We start from the raw sequence: 15473 nt of genomic DNA on the forward strand, positions 1-15473 counted from the left end.
TGCCCGGCCCGCGGGCCGGGTCGGCCTCGGGCTTTCGGGCTACCCGGAGCCCGTGCACACCTCTAGTGCACTCTTCTTCGGATGATTCTCAGTATTGAAGAGAAAAATGACTTTTCTCGCGTTCACTAACTAACTAGATGGCTTAAAGGGGCCTGTTTTTTTGTTTTTTTTAATTTTTATATATTCTAGATGCACAGCTACGTAAGGCCAACAGATCATGAATCCAAGAAAAGCCCAGGAGCACGCCCGCTCAGCGGAAACGCGCTTCCATCCAGCGGCCCTGACAGGAGCAGCCATTTTGCAGGTTTTTTTTTTTTTATCGAAGTGGACGAAGAATAATAATACAGTCGCAGCCGATGGGGACCCAACCCACAAACTTCGCATTACGCGTGCGATGCTCTAGCAGCTGTGCTGCAGCGGCGGTCGTTTTTTGGTATTTAATAATATTGCTCTCTCATAATTCCCAGAGCAAAGCTCTTGCCGCGAGGAGACGTTTGGCAAGCCAGAAATCTCTCAAAACGAGTTTTAAGCCCTTAGATCGCCGTATCTTCGTAGATTTCGATGGCCACTGCTCGAGCTTACGTAGCTCTTTATGGATAAAAAAAATTACTGCGTCACAATAAGGAAGCCAGCCAGCCAAAACACGAAAGATAAACTGAAATTAGTGAGGTTACACACGCACTGGTTGTGTGATTGGTTCGACGCGAATTCACGTATTATGAGGCTTGCCGTAGTGGAGGGCTCCGGTTAATTTTTTACCATCTGGGATTATTTAACGTGCGCCTAAGTTAAGTACGCGGGTGTCCTTGCATTTTGCCCACGTCGGCATGCCTTGCCGTGGCTGGGAATCGAACCCGCGTCCTCGATAAGATTGAAACTTTGATCTGTCTTGCAACATTACCAAATAGTGATCTCAAAAGAATGTTCATTAGGCTAAACTGATTTAGTGTTTCACTTTCAATGTCCCTTCAGGTCACGTAAGCTAGGACGTTATTATTTCCGAGGGGGGGAGGTGGTGTCAAATTTCTCGTTATGCGTTAGCGTGTGCGTGATGAATAAGAATGCTAAATGAATGGCTTAGCGATGCGCTTATGGTAGGGAAATGCTACAAAGAACATACTGCACTATTGATGGCTCATTGACGCGTCAGTGAGCCATCAATAAATTCATCTCCTGCTGAAATCGATTTCGTGATGGACGGGACATATTCGGGGTCAAGTGCACTATCTCTTTCCGCGTGCCCCTTGAATTTTATTTATGCCGACTATACGCATGAACAATTAACCAATTGAAGTTTTCGCTCGTTGTGTTAAACTGTGCCCTGTGTTCTTTGTAGTGTTACCCTACCACCATAAGCGCATCGCCAAGCCAGCATGCACCAACTAGCATAGGCGTGCGCAGGGGGGGGGGGGGGGGGGGCAAGGGGGCGAGAAGAGGGGCGCAAAGGCAGCCGCATACATTGACATAATAGGGAGGGGGGCGCTGCGACGAACCTTCGCCCCCCCCTGAAGGGGAACCCTGCGCACGCTTATGCCAACTAGCCCTTTTCGTCGCATTAATACTGTAAAATCTCGGAAAGCCCCCCCTCCCCCCGCGCTTCACCCCGGCGTGTAAAAGAGCGCGTAGAACGTGTGTCATTTTGCCCCCCCCAAAATAATCATCTAGTTTTGCTTGCATTTCCTTTCTTCGGCGCTCGCCACTTTCCTGTCGAGAATGTTGTGTCACGCTGATGGCGCGCAGGCTGTTCGTGATCTGGAAGTATACACTCTTAAGAAAAAAGCGAGTATTTCGGGAGTATTTCTGCCACGCAGCAGTAATCGTCATCTGGCTTGCTCGCTTTTCCTTTCTTGAAAACCCGGATCTCGCCACTTTGCTATCAAGAATGCCATGCCACGCTGATAACGCGCGCGCCGTTCGTGACAGGGAAGCGCCGGGACCGCGGTGATAACGCGAGGAAAGTACGCGAAGTGCATGACGATTATCGTTGTGTGGCAGAAATACTCCCCAAATACTCGATTTTTTCTTCGAGTGTAAGAAAAAAATCGAGTATTTGGAGAGCATTTCTGCCACACACCGGTAATCGTCATCTGGTTTGCTCGCGTTTCCTATCTTGAAAACCCGGCGCTCGTCACTTTCCTATATCAAGAATGCGATGTCACTGATAACGCGCGCGCTGTTCGGTTACGGAGAAGTGCCGGGACCGCGGTGATAACGTGAGGTGGATGACGATTATATAGTTGTGCGGCAGAAATACTCCCCAAATACTCGATTTTTTCTTAGAGTGTACTGGGCGTGCGGCGTTCGTGCAAGGAAATTCACGCGAGGTAGATGACGATTATCGTTGTGGCCCAGGAAGACACCCTTCTTACTCGATCTTTTTTTTTTTTTTAGCGTACATACGGCAAATACCGAAATTAGGATCTCTCAGTAGGGGGGACATCCGTCATTAAAAAAAAAACACGATTATATATATATATATATATATATATATATATATATATATATATATATATATATATAGCTTAGAAACAGGCTTGGTTATGTTACGCCACGGTGATGGAAGTACCGGGTGCACGGCGATAACGCGCAAGGCAAGCACGCGAGCGAGTTGGGTCGCCGAAAGACGCCCTAAGTACGCCATTTCTTCAAAGGGTGTACTTCGGGCGTCTTTCTTGTCCCGCAACAATAATTATCCATCTCGCGTGCCTTTCCTTGCATTATCGCCACGCGCCGACTACTTGGAGGTCACAAACTGCGTACGCGCTATCAGCGCGACAGCATTCCTAATAGGAAAGTGGCAAGCGCCCGAGTTTTCAAGAAAGGAAACGCAAGCGAGCAGGGGCGTAGCCAGAAATTTTTTCCCGGGGGGGGGGGGGGGGTCAACCATACTTTATGTATGTTCGTGCGTGCGTTTGTATGTGTGCGTGTATATATACGCAAGCAAAACAAAAAAAATTCTGGGGGTGGGGGTTGAACCTCCCCCCCCCCCCCCTGGCTACACCTCTGCAAGCAAGCCAGATTAGATCAGTGTTGTGAGACAGAAAGACACCATAAACACGCCCCCTATTTTCGTTTTAGGTGTAGAGTTTGTGTGGGTCTTTTCTCTTGCAGCCGCGTTTGCGGCTTTTCTCGCAGATATGCTGTCCCGCAAAAACACACGTGAAGTTCATAATATGAAAGTCACGCATGATTATTTCAGTTGTTACCACCTTGATTAAGGGCACGGCCGCCTGGATGGGGGCGTGCAACACCGCCGCGCGCGCCGATGATCCAGGCGGCCGTGTTAAGGGCCTGGGGGCATTGCATAAAGGAAGTGGTGGGTTGTATTCTTACACAGGTAGAATATAGTTATACAAGTTTTAAAAATTGTGGGCAGCTTGCACTAGCGGTACAAGGCTGGACCAACAGCAGAGCTTGTGGCAGACCTAGATTAGTAGCAAGGTCTTAATTGACATGGTCATAATTACCAAGGATATTATTAGCAAGATCTTAATTAGTAGTGTCTTAATGCATGATCATAATTAGCATGGTCTTAATTAGCAGAGGTCCTCTTTCTCTATGTCTCTCTCTCTTCTGTTTATCTGTTCTGTGCTTGTCTTGTTTTCTTTGGAAGGCCCACACATGGTAAGAATGCCTACATTGCACATCCATCGTGTCAACCTCAGTGGGTGCGCTGGCCACAAGCCTTATTATCCGCCAAATTACCAGGCGACGTATATAATTTTATACTATAACTGTCCTCACTTCTCTAATGTACATCGCCAAGAGCAAACTGTATTTATAGTCAATCCTAAGATGAAGAAGGGCACAAGGAGAGTGCGTGCCGGCCAAGTTATTGTGCCGCACATGCTAGGCGCAGCTTAGTAGTTTTCTGTTCACGCCTAAGGGTGCAAGGAAAAGCTTAAGCAGTCCCGCTGTTAAAAAAAAAAGAAAACACAGGAAGAAACTCTATTGGTTTAGTTATTCCAACAGCAGACAATAAAGGGACAGTGCAAAAAAAGTAAACAAAAACAAGTGTGTTGTTTTTAAGGAATTGCACAATAGGGTCTGGGGTGCAGCCTGATCCTGGTGACCAGAGCCAGTGATGCACTCCCTTCTCCAGAGCAGGATTGACTGCCCTGGTGCAGTAATTAGCCACTAACGACTATACAAATGTGCAAATTAAAATGTATAATTACATGATTGTATAGTATTGCAATTAGTATTAATTGACAGCACTTTGGAAGAAAAATAGAAAACAGTTTATGCAGTAAAAGCATGACTGATGAGGCCGGACGTGATTGATCGAGGACATGGATCTGTGCCCCTAATGATGCAAATGTTTCCGAATGGAGGGTATATGTTTATTTAATTAATGTAAAAAAGGGCAAAAATCTTGCATCACTATCAGATTTGCACATATTATAAATGGCATTAACGAGACTCAGGTTGGGCACGCAAGCAAGCGTTTACCCAGGATTCTGCTTTGGGTGGTGTCATGTTTTTCCAGGATAGAGAGGAGGTATAACAGAGAGAAAAGGAGAGGCCAGCTCTAGAGATAAGTACTGATACACAATCAAGTGCCAGGTTTGGTTACCTCCTTTTCCATTAGAAAACCCAGTACGTGCCCACTGTGGATGGGAATCGAACCCAGTACCTCCTGCATTGGAGGCCACCACTGATGTCTCTGGCCAGCGGAACTGGCATCTAGTCGCTCAGAACATTGAGCCTTCATGTCGTGAAAAAGCTGTCACGTCAGTACTCACCTAATGCCACTTGTTCAAGGTCTGTGACTGTGCGAGCATTGATCTTTGCAGGGCCTCAATGAGCTGGGTGAAAAGTTCAACCTGCCTGTCCGGTTTGTGGAGGGCTACATCACGTCCATCGAGGTGGCCATCCCGTGGTCCAAGCCGCTCACGGACAACAGCTTTGTCGAGGTTGATGGCCTCATGCTTACCGTACAGCCCAAAGAAAGAATCGACGACGGTGAGGATCGCCTGCTTTGCTGTGGCTGCATTTCATGCATGATCGTCTTGCTGGGTGCTCTATCGTCCAACATAAAGAGCTGTTATGTAGTGTTCTGCACCAGTTAATATGTGGACATAACTCGCCGTGGTGGTCTAGTGGTTGTGCTGCTTCAAGTGCTCACTCAAAGGTCTTGTGGCAGTCGCATTTTGATGGAAGCGAAATGGTAGAGGCCAGTGTCCTTAGATTTAGGTGCACGTTGAAGAAATTTGCGGAACCCTCCACTATGGCATTCCTTATAATCATATCAGTGGTTTTGAGATGTTAAACCCCAACAATTATTATATTATATGTGGAGATACATGTGAGGTAGCATAAAATAGGCTGGTCTAATGCCTTTTACACGTGTAGATTTGTGTTACGTTGAAGCTTATTAAATTGAATTCTAGGATATTGGTGTTTAAACATTTGCCTGGAGCACATTCCTGGAGCATTAGACTTATGGGAAACCAGCTTAACTGCTAATTTTGATAAGGAAAACTTTGAAGCCCACCACTGACGTCTTTGCTGAGCGATGGGCCCAGATAGGCTGGCATGGAAGATCCACATGGGAAGTAAAAGATATCGGTGACAATGGCTGTTGACGATGGCACTGAAAAAAAGCAAGGCTCTCGCCTAACACTAACTATGATTATAAGTGCCCCTGTAGTGCTGATCAGTGGGATGAAGGCCATTGCACAGCAGTGTCTTCACGCGTGACGGCTAATAGTTCTCTGAATGCTTTTGTAAACATTTTTTTTTTGTTTTATTAAGAGGGTACTTACTAATGTTTCACAAGCTAGGTATTTCAGTCTTCATGACAGCGTCCCTACATACTACACCATGTTTTTCTGAAGGCACCCCCTTAATTTGTAAGAACTTTTTTCTTGCGGCGGGAAATTTTTTTTATAGAGCTGCAAGAAAATATGCACAGTACCTGTATTGTGCATATTCTACTAATTGTTGCCTGCAACAGCCGCAAATTTAATGATCTCAAATACATAATAAATAGTCTCGTGTTCTTCAGTTTTGTGTGTTCATAGGTGTGGCATTATTTCTTGTATAAAGTGAAGTGCTAGATCTTTGTCACGAGCGTTGTATTTGGAATCGTTGCCAGTCCTATGCAGCACATAAAAATTCAAAATAGCTGTGCCCCTCCCCCCCTCTCTCTCTGACATTCAGACACACCCCCTAACTTCAATTCCTGGGGAAACCCCTGGTGCAAGTTTCCACGGTACCGAGTAGCAAAAGTTGAGTAAGTCCAATAGTAATCCAAACCTGCAAGCATTCGAGTGTACAGCAGCACTCACAAGCCACGAGAGAAGAGCTTTAAGTGGACGTCACCGAATCTTCCGTGTGTTGTGTGACCCTGCACATCCATTAACTGAAAGTTTTCGGTTTCGGATCAAAGCCTCGCTCGTTACAGCTTCGTCTCTCCTCGCAGCATCCATGTTTGAACCAATGTGGGGCAGCATGATGTCGAGCATGCAGCTGGCCGAGGAGTACCTCAAGCAGGAGCCCCTGGATGCCGAGAAGGAGGCGCCCGCAACCGCCGAACCCTTCACTGGACTTGAGCAGTTTGCTCAGGCCATCGAGACTGGTGAGTGACAGTCGAACCCCTGAATAACGAAGTCACCGGGGAAGCGGTTTTTCTTCGTTCTCGTGCGAATTTCGTTTTAGCGAAAGTAGAAAAATATGCACACAAATTGCTTCGCACAACCAAAACTTATTTGAAGAAATAGCTGATCTTGAGCTCTTTGACGTTGCTTTGAAAGAGCTTGACGGCTCAAGCCTCGCAGCTTTTTTCTGCCTCTTGCAGCTTCGGCGATGATCCAAGACTTCTTCTAAAGCATCAGAAACATAAGCGTTTTGATAGGGTTGCCATCTTTCTGAAAGGCCAAACAACTCTGCACGTAAGCAAAGTGCGGGAGATCTCTGTATGCAGTCGGAGAGACACGCGGCAGCAAGAAGTTAGGCATCCTACAAAATGTCTGTCGGCGTGATGGTAACTTTCGTGGGTGTCGTCACTTCAAATGTCATGTGCCGACGTAGTTGCCCTCAGAGGCATTAGCAAAAAGCTGTTTCTCAGTGAAAAAAAAAAAAGAAGTCTTGTTGCTAGTATCGTCATTATCCGATCGAACGTAAACGGCAATGTTCGCACCGATGCTTGTTGGTGGAAATGTATGTGTCTGTCTTGTCGAATGACCGGTGCTGCAGTTTTCGAACTTCTGGGTTCCCAGCTAGCTCATGGGATGAAAAAAGTGTTGCAGATCACTACCTGAAACTTTTGTTGTTGTGGGTGTGCTTTTTGAAATCTCTTTGCTGTCGTGAGGGGGCAAATGCATTTAAGTCTGTGGACGTTTGCTGGGGATGTAAGATTTCTTCATTGCCGCGAGGATTTCTTTCTTGCGGGCTTCCATTATTGAAGAGTTCAACTGTATATCGAATCTGAAGGGGATCGCGAAATAGTTGTGTAGATAATTAATTTGATATAAAAATATTTTATCTACAGTTGGAACCCCTTTATAAGAGACATGCACCAGGGAGCAGTTTTTGTCTCTTATAGGAGATGTCTATTATAAGCAGGGTACCATGTTCTCAATTTCTGATCAACACCTATTTCGATGTAGGCACGCCGTTGTCTCTTATACAAAAATATGTTTCAGTATACAGTATAACCTCGTTACAACGGATCTGTTTATAACATACATTCGGATATTACATACCAATTTGCGGCATTACGCCGACCTCCGTATTTGTTCCACTGATTGAGCTTCGTTTACAACGGATTCTGGTACAACGGACATTCGGATATACAGTAGACTCCCGTTAAGACGAACTCGAAGGGACCGCGGTCATCTGTTCGTCTTATCAGGAGTTCGGCTTATCAGAAGTGCCCCCAAAAAGAGAGATGCTAACATGCCAAGTGCATCCAAATATGTTACTTGAAACACTGAACGCAGTAGACTTACAATGTGGGGCAAAAAGACAAGAAAACGCATTTATTTGGCTCATCTAGATAAAGACTATGCCTTCAAGCAGAGTATTTACAAGAATCTTACGAGCACCCGATTTCGCGCGTTCAAAAATAAAAATGCTCGTGAAGATATTTGCTACCACATTTTAATGATAAAACTGTAACACGCTCCTATGTTGACGATTAGAAAAAAAAAATTAAGAGACAAGCACAATTTTCCTTCAAAGAATGTAAAATTTATTGTCCTGGCAGTTCGTTTTCTTCTGTGAGCCTGTTTTGTTGGCTCTAAGATCTCTTCTGGATACGCCTCGGTCGCGTGCTGTTGCCTTGACAAAGTCATTATACGCTTAGTTGCTTAAGAAAGTCTGCAAGGTTTTCTTCGAGGTCCGGATATTTTCCCGTTTTCGGCCCGTAGTAACTTTTCCTGATCGACGTGCAGCTGAAGATATTCCATCGGGCTACTCACGGTCACAAGCCTCGCCACGAAAAAGACACGACGCAGCTATATTCACTGTGCAAAATAGCCTTCCTTTGTCCTGCGCTTCCATAATCAAATGGCTCATCACAATTTGCACTTCACTGGGAACAGATAGAACGCGTACAGGTCCTACGCGAACCAACGCGAATTGACCACATTTTTTCCTCCATGCACAAAATACATGTGCTCGGCCGCCATTGTGTGATGGCGATGACAATGCACCTGACCCCTCTGACCGGAGTGCGCCGCGATCCGATCCGTGGTTTCGGTTTCTCGATTGTAATACACAGACCATTTTTGTTCCTGTTGTTTGCCCCCTCTGACCACAGCGGAGGGACCCCAAGCTCTTGTGTTGTTCTGTTCTCCTTTGTACTCCAGCTGGGAAGCCAAAGAACGGGGGGGGGGGGGGGGAGATACAAAAGGACGCAATGGCTTGGGGGTCCAAGTTGTAAATCCCCCACTCTTTTTGTTGCTTTCTTTGCTGATAAAGCCCACAGCTCCCCCACCCACAGGCTGGTGGTGAGAGGGGATACCGGCTTTATCGGCTGGTCTTCTTCGTTTATCTCGCGCCCTCCGCGTCGCGATTTGAAAAGCTCCAGGAAGTGCTTTTTTTCATCTTTTTTGCTTTTTCTCGGTCGCCTGAATGCCCCACCAAGACTGCAGTGTTCGTTTCGCAGAATCGCTGGCGTTGTCGATCATCGCGAAAGTTCGTCTTAACAGAAGAGTACAGTTGGGCGGTTCGTCTTAAAGGAGTACTGACACGATTTTGAAGTGCAGCAAAACGGACATTTTTGGTTTCCTTGGCATGTAGTGTTAACGCTCTCCCCACACCGCATCCGGGAAACACGTATAAATATTTAAGTTTGATTTTAAAGTTTTCATCTCCCAGCATCTGCAAGGCAGCTTCACCGCATGGAGAGCCCTATGACGTTTCAAGTCAGCTCACTTGGTTTGCGAAATCTGGGTTCTGCATGCGGCCTAAATCACAGAAATCGCTGTCGGAGGCACTGGACGACAGTTCACTCATCATGAACCACGTTCGACTGACGACAGCAGGTGCATATTTCGTGGGTTGCAGTCTGCCCGTGACGTCACGGCCAGACATGACACGTCGCTATGAAGCCGCCCTCTCGAAACCGAAACTGCTGGTTGAAAGAAGCGGTATTAAAAATATATGCAATGCATCCCCAGGCACCACGACACTCTCTTTAGGGTTCTCGACACCCGTGCTTTCATTTAGAACAACAACCCGAAAAATTTTAAAATTCATGTCAGTACTCCTTTAAAGGGGTACTGACACCTTTTTTTGAAGGCGAGTTTACTGTGCCATACCAACCTCCTGCATGCAGAGACGGCCCTGAGCAAGTGTGAAGCTCAGCAAATGCTGATAAGATATTTTAATTTGATATTAACATCAATTTTTCCATGGCGCACCTACTGACATCGACACTAGCTTGACGTCAGGCTACAGTACTATGACAGTACTAATTCCGGTGACTTCATGCAGCAGTCTGGCTAGTTGTGGTGACGTCAGGTACCAAAACTTCCAAGATGGCCGCTTGTGCGTCATCACAACTTCCAAAATGGCCGCTTGTACGTCACCAACGGAGCCACCGCCGCGGAGCGGCCGTGGAAACTTCACAATATATTGTGCGAGCACGTGACGAGAAGCTCATATCGTGTTGTGACGTCAGGGTACAGTAGGAACCGAAACTGGCTTTTAAAAACATACTGTAATTACTTTTCCAGGGCGCAGTCGCGCTTAGCACTACCTTTTCTAGGCTCTTGGGGGCTTGACCTTTCATTTGACGCCAAAAAACGACAACTGAAAATATTCGTGTCAGTACCCTTTTAAGCGAATTTTTTTTTTTTTGCATTGAGTCTATGGGAAACCAAATAAATGGTCCCGTGTTGTTCGGTATAAGCGAGTTCGTCTTAACGGGAGTTCACTGTAATTGACTAAAATGTCAGGCCAGCAAGGTGGTCAGGACTCCTTTAGAGCGGACTTTTCTACCATGGACATACCAAATTCAATAACTTCCGTCTTCAAACATCGCTTAGCATACTTTCGGGACGGGAACAGCGCGCCGCGGATATCGACGTACCGATTTAAGAACGAAGGCCGCCGACCTCCGGTCTGTCAATGATCAGCTATGCCAGGGGCGTAGCCAGGGGGGAGGGGCTTGGGGGGGGGTTCAACCCCCCCCGAAATTTTTCAGTTTTGCTTGCGTATATATACACGCACACATACAAACGCACGCACGAACATACATAAAGCATGGTTGAACCCCCCCCCCCCCCCCCCCCGAAAAAAAATTTCTGGCTACGCCCCTGAGCTATGCCTAGCTGTAGCGAAAAAAAAAATCGTCGCGCAGCGTGCTTGGTGTTGCGTTTTGGGACGCTGACGTGCGAAATTGCTAGCCGCTGCCACCGCTTCTCCGAGCGGTCGCTGCTCGGCGAGCTTGGCCGGGGGGTCCGCTGTCGATGCGCAAAATGCCCATCCGCGGTTCTGAGGAGCCAGCGGGCGATGCGATTCGTTGCTTGCGACGAAGGACATTGCGGCTTCTTCACTTTCGCATGTCCGCTAGCACGATGTTCTTGCCCGCAAAGTTCGGATTGTTCTCGTACATCGGCACCGTCAGCGGAGTTAGGCCTAGCCACGACATCGAGTAGAAAGCTCAGTTGCGATGTGCGCGGCCGCAGTGCCCGATGTTTCAGAGTACGTCATGCTCGATTGCGAGTTCAAAAAGTTGTCCCGCGGTGGTCTTCGTCATAAGCTCCGAAGAGCTGATAAGAAGAACCTAGCTCTAACAGCGGGTCCAACGAGTACGTTTGCGATGTTCGCGACGAGTGCGGCGCGCTATCGTAATCTGATGATTGAGCTTCCGCTTGCGGCTGCCAAACTAAAGCGTTCTAAATTATCGTCGACCCGCGAACACAGAACGAGTGCGAACGCGTCACTAAGTTGCGCAATTTTCGACAGCCGCGACCTCGCGACGCACAAGCAGTAGACGACGATCCCGCAGCGAGCATCACGGCAGAAGCAGCCAATTGGAGGCCTTGAATTGAACTTCAAACATGTGCTTTTTGTACACTTGTTACTGAATGGAGGAGCTAGCTGAAACGGAGAACTTGAACACGGAGAAATGCTCTTCATGACGAGCCCAGAATGGTGGCGACCGGTTGCGCCGTTGCCGAGCTATAATTTTGAAAAACGCTGTCTTTTTTTTTTTTGCTATTTCCGCAATTTTATTCAAGTCGGCAGACGCAAAAAATTTTTTATAGCACTTCTACGTAGTTTTCAGTGAAGATATTTTGAAATCAGATAGAAAATAGGCTACAAAAACTGAAAATGCGATTTTCCAAAAATCGCTTTTTTTTTGGTCCCCCGTTAAAAAAAAGACCATGTTTGTGACTTGTAATTCTCTCTGGTTATAACAGACCCATTCAGCATTTACATAAAAGTCTGTTGTAACAGTACTTGGGATTTTACATACTCCCTTTACAACAGGTCAAAATCCTCTTCACTATGAAGGTCTGTTGTAATGAGGTTATACTGTATAAGTGTCTCTACAATGGGTTCAACAGTATTGAAAATATATTCAAGGGAATATTACAACTGTTCAGTATGCACAAAAATTCATTATATGTGGGATTAATATGTGTGAATTTGACTGTATGGTATAACCCCGAAAGCATTATTCATGGGGCCGTTAAAAAAAAAAGAAATGCTGTAGCCAAGAAATCTATAATGCCAACATGAGGTTAAAATTGGGGAAAAGTGCTGCTACCAAAGGTGCTACAGCAAGCATACAGTGAAAGCAACATGCTTAATTTGGTGTGAAGAACCAATAGTATCTCGCACTATTACCCGGAGTAAAATGTAACGTCATGGTCTAATAGGTGCCGTGCCATTGTGGAAATGGCTACATAAATAGTAGAGCTTTTCTGGAAGAGAATCGTCATGGAAGGTTTTCACTTTGCCAGTGCTTCTTTGAATACAGTTTACTTGCGTGCACCAATAATCAGTCATTGAAGAGAAGAGAGAGTCAAACTGCAAACTGTTGCAGAACGAGCGCGAATCTTGTCGTCCGCTTTCCAACTTTGGTGGTTCGTCGACACCTTTCACATTTTGCATACTTGTAGAAGTACAACTCCTCGCAACTGAATAAAAAATCTTTTTGTGTAAAAGCAAAAGGAAAAAAGAACAGCTGTTTACATGCTATTGTAGCAGGAAATGAATCTGGAAGACTAAATTCTGCTGGCATGCATGCCTTCAAGGTGCTCTGGCCCTCTGAGAATGATGCCAATCCACGTCCACCATATCTCTGCATTCGCATGTGTATTATAGTGCTGAAGCTTTCCTCCTGGGTGTAGTAAACTCTAAGGCAGGAGGGTCTTAGAGTTTACTACACCTTCTGAGTGTAAGAATCTCTAAGGCAGGGCCCCATCTAAGGGGACATGCAACTCGGTTAACGTCTCTGTTGTGCATTTTTTGTGAAAAGTCTTTTGCAGGATAAAAGTGAGGCTGACCAACACCATCGTCAGGGTGGAGCACCTTCCCAACTGGCCCTCGAAGCAGGGAATTGCGCTAGAGCTGCGCATTGCAAAGTGCGTACCACTGTACTCTTTTGAAAGGTGAAACGTAGGACGTTAAAAGTACTTACAGAACATTCAAGGAGTGCGAGAGGCACTGGAATTTCTTCGGTGCAATGTGGCCTCCTGGTTTTTGTAATTTTTTTTAAGGCATAATGAAGAAAACTTTTGCTGCCAAGATTTTTTGCCTAATTGAAAGGTTGGTTGCTAAAATTTGTTGACATGACCTTGTTTTCAGGCAGAAACTGCCGGAAAATAATTTAATGCTTTTTTCTCAAACTGCCGCGTCTAGCGACATTTAACTCTCTGGAAACAGGTGTGGCAAGCTGCAGAAAATGTGTGTTTTAAGGAAGTGTGATAGGCGTCAGTGCCTCAGTGCCAATGTTTATAGATATGTACTACCCTGAATGTTTGGTATCGTGGTGACCTGTAATTGAGAAATTTAATCTAAAAGTACTCTGTGAAAAAAAAAAAAAATTTAAAAAGTTATTTGGACCGTGTCAAGCTGGCATTGTGCCAGTAGTACATACTTCCAGCTTTGCAGTTAGCACTTCCTGATGCAGTTCTGTTGGACTTGGGCCATAAACATCTCTATTTGATTGTACCCTGACCTCATAATGCAATGTCCTTGCTTGTATAATGAAAAAATAAAATGTCATTTTCTACCAACAAAAGCACCTTTACACTTTTATGGTTACAAACACTTAACAGAAATCTTTTTGGGCTCTTACAAGTTCTGTATAACAAACAAAATAGAGACAGTGGAACACTGTTTATCACAGCTGTAGCCTTTTAAGGAGGGTGGAAGCTGCTTTTGCGAACCAATAATTGTGAAAAAAAAATCGTAAATGTTATTTTTGGATTCTGCAGTTACTGATGCATAACCTAGCCAATTTTCATGAATCCTAGATCATTGTTTTAGCCACAACAGCATTTTACATCGCATCAGCGACCAATGGAGTTTTGCTTTTTGTTATTTTCTTTGTTTCATTTTTTCACAACCTTATTATCTTCTGAGAAGCTTTTCTCAGCTTTGGCACACTCAATTTGGATAATTTTTGTTTTGCTGAAAAGCTGAATGTTTAGAGAGTGAGATACAGTGCCAAACGTTATTTTTGTATGTTATAAATTTTTAGAAAGGGTGAAATAAGAAAAGTGCTTTTTCTGAGTCATTCAGTTCAGAACTTTGAAGCTGCATAGTTTATGTTCTACGAAAGTTAGAGCCATATGGCTACATTTGTTGCAATCCTTGACGTGTGTGTAACCTAATGACCTTTAATTCAACAAGATCTGTGTGGTCAGTTTAATGAAATTGTGATCATATGACCTGCTTATTAATAATTCCAAATGATCGGCATAGCATACATAGAAACTGAGTTCGTATTTCATACCAGCACATGAAACCACGTAATCATTGAAGTTAGTTTTCATCATCCTAGCTTAAATAATAAAACACTTTTTGTCTAGAGACTGCTTCTCCCATTAGGCTCACCTTGGAGAGAGTTGCTTTATTAATGGCAGTTGTATGGTTTTGTGGAACACCTGAGATTGGCTCTGTGTTTGTGTGTCTGTCTGCAGCATGGACTACTTCGACGAAGAGTCTGCCGAGGTTGGCGAGATTGCCGGCGAGAGGATAGCCCAGAGGGTTCGGGAACGCTTCTCAGTCTCGACCAAGCGGATAATCCTCAACGGAACGAGCCTCTACACGGACGAGTTTGTGCTGGGAAAGGACCCAGCCGAGGTGCCAACCAAGTTTTCTGCCGAAAGCGATGTAAGTGACGAGTTGTGATATGTGCGCTTGGTTGTTTAACGATAACCGCTGATCAGTGAGTTGACTCGTCATGCCTAAGATGTACGCAATATAGCACAAAGAACCACACGGACCAAAGTGTGGAAGAAGCGCACTCTTACCCTCTTGTTCCATCCTGCCGCAAGGTGCACGTCCCATTCTCTTCTTGTCTGCGCCCTTCTTTGTGCTCTGTTATGGCTTGAAATGGTGTGTTATTACAGATTCGTTATTTCTTTTCTTTGGTTATTGTTGTTACTTTTGAAGGCGAAAATACTTGAGGCTCATGTACTTTGATTTAGGTGCACGTTAAAGAACCCTAGATGGTCGATATTTCTGGAGTCCTCCACTATGGCATCCGTCATAAACGCTGAACTCCAACAATTATTATATTCTTGTTATTTTACTATGGATATTCACCAAGAAAGGTCACTTTAGAGTGTGGCGTTGTTCACAGAGGAATGCCTAGGTGAGACAGGCATTGCCTCTAATAACTTGCAGCAATACCAGTGAGTGTTTACTTACATTTGGACTTTGTTGTGTCGTAATTTCACGTTCTCATGTTTCGGTCTACTTAATTCGAAATTCCACAAAGAGACAGGTAAGGATTACCTTGTTTATAGTGGGTACGAAGCCTGGAATAATTTTTTGTT

At 45.2% G+C, this 15473-nt stretch overlaps 1 protein-coding gene across 1 annotated transcript in view; it reads left to right on the top strand.

Annotated features, from left to right (window-relative positions):
* LOC119375202 (autophagy-related protein 2 homolog A-like) overlaps positions 1–15473 on the top strand; it is a gene marked incomplete in the record, with an annotated part of 106976 nt that overhangs the window by 4220 nt on the left and 87283 nt on the right. Inside the window, 4 exon segments of the mRNA XM_049411193.1 lie at positions 4797–4965; positions 6428–6583; positions 12944–13049; positions 14613–14805. Coding sequence (XP_049267150.1) covers positions 4797–4965; positions 6428–6583; positions 12944–13049; positions 14613–14805 — 624 coding nt within the window.

Source organism: Rhipicephalus sanguineus, chromosome 11 (assembly GCF_013339695.2).
Source record: "Rhipicephalus sanguineus isolate Rsan-2018 chromosome 11, BIME_Rsan_1.4, whole genome shotgun sequence".
NCBI lineage: Eukaryota > Metazoa > Arthropoda > Arachnida > Ixodida > Ixodidae > Rhipicephalus > Rhipicephalus sanguineus.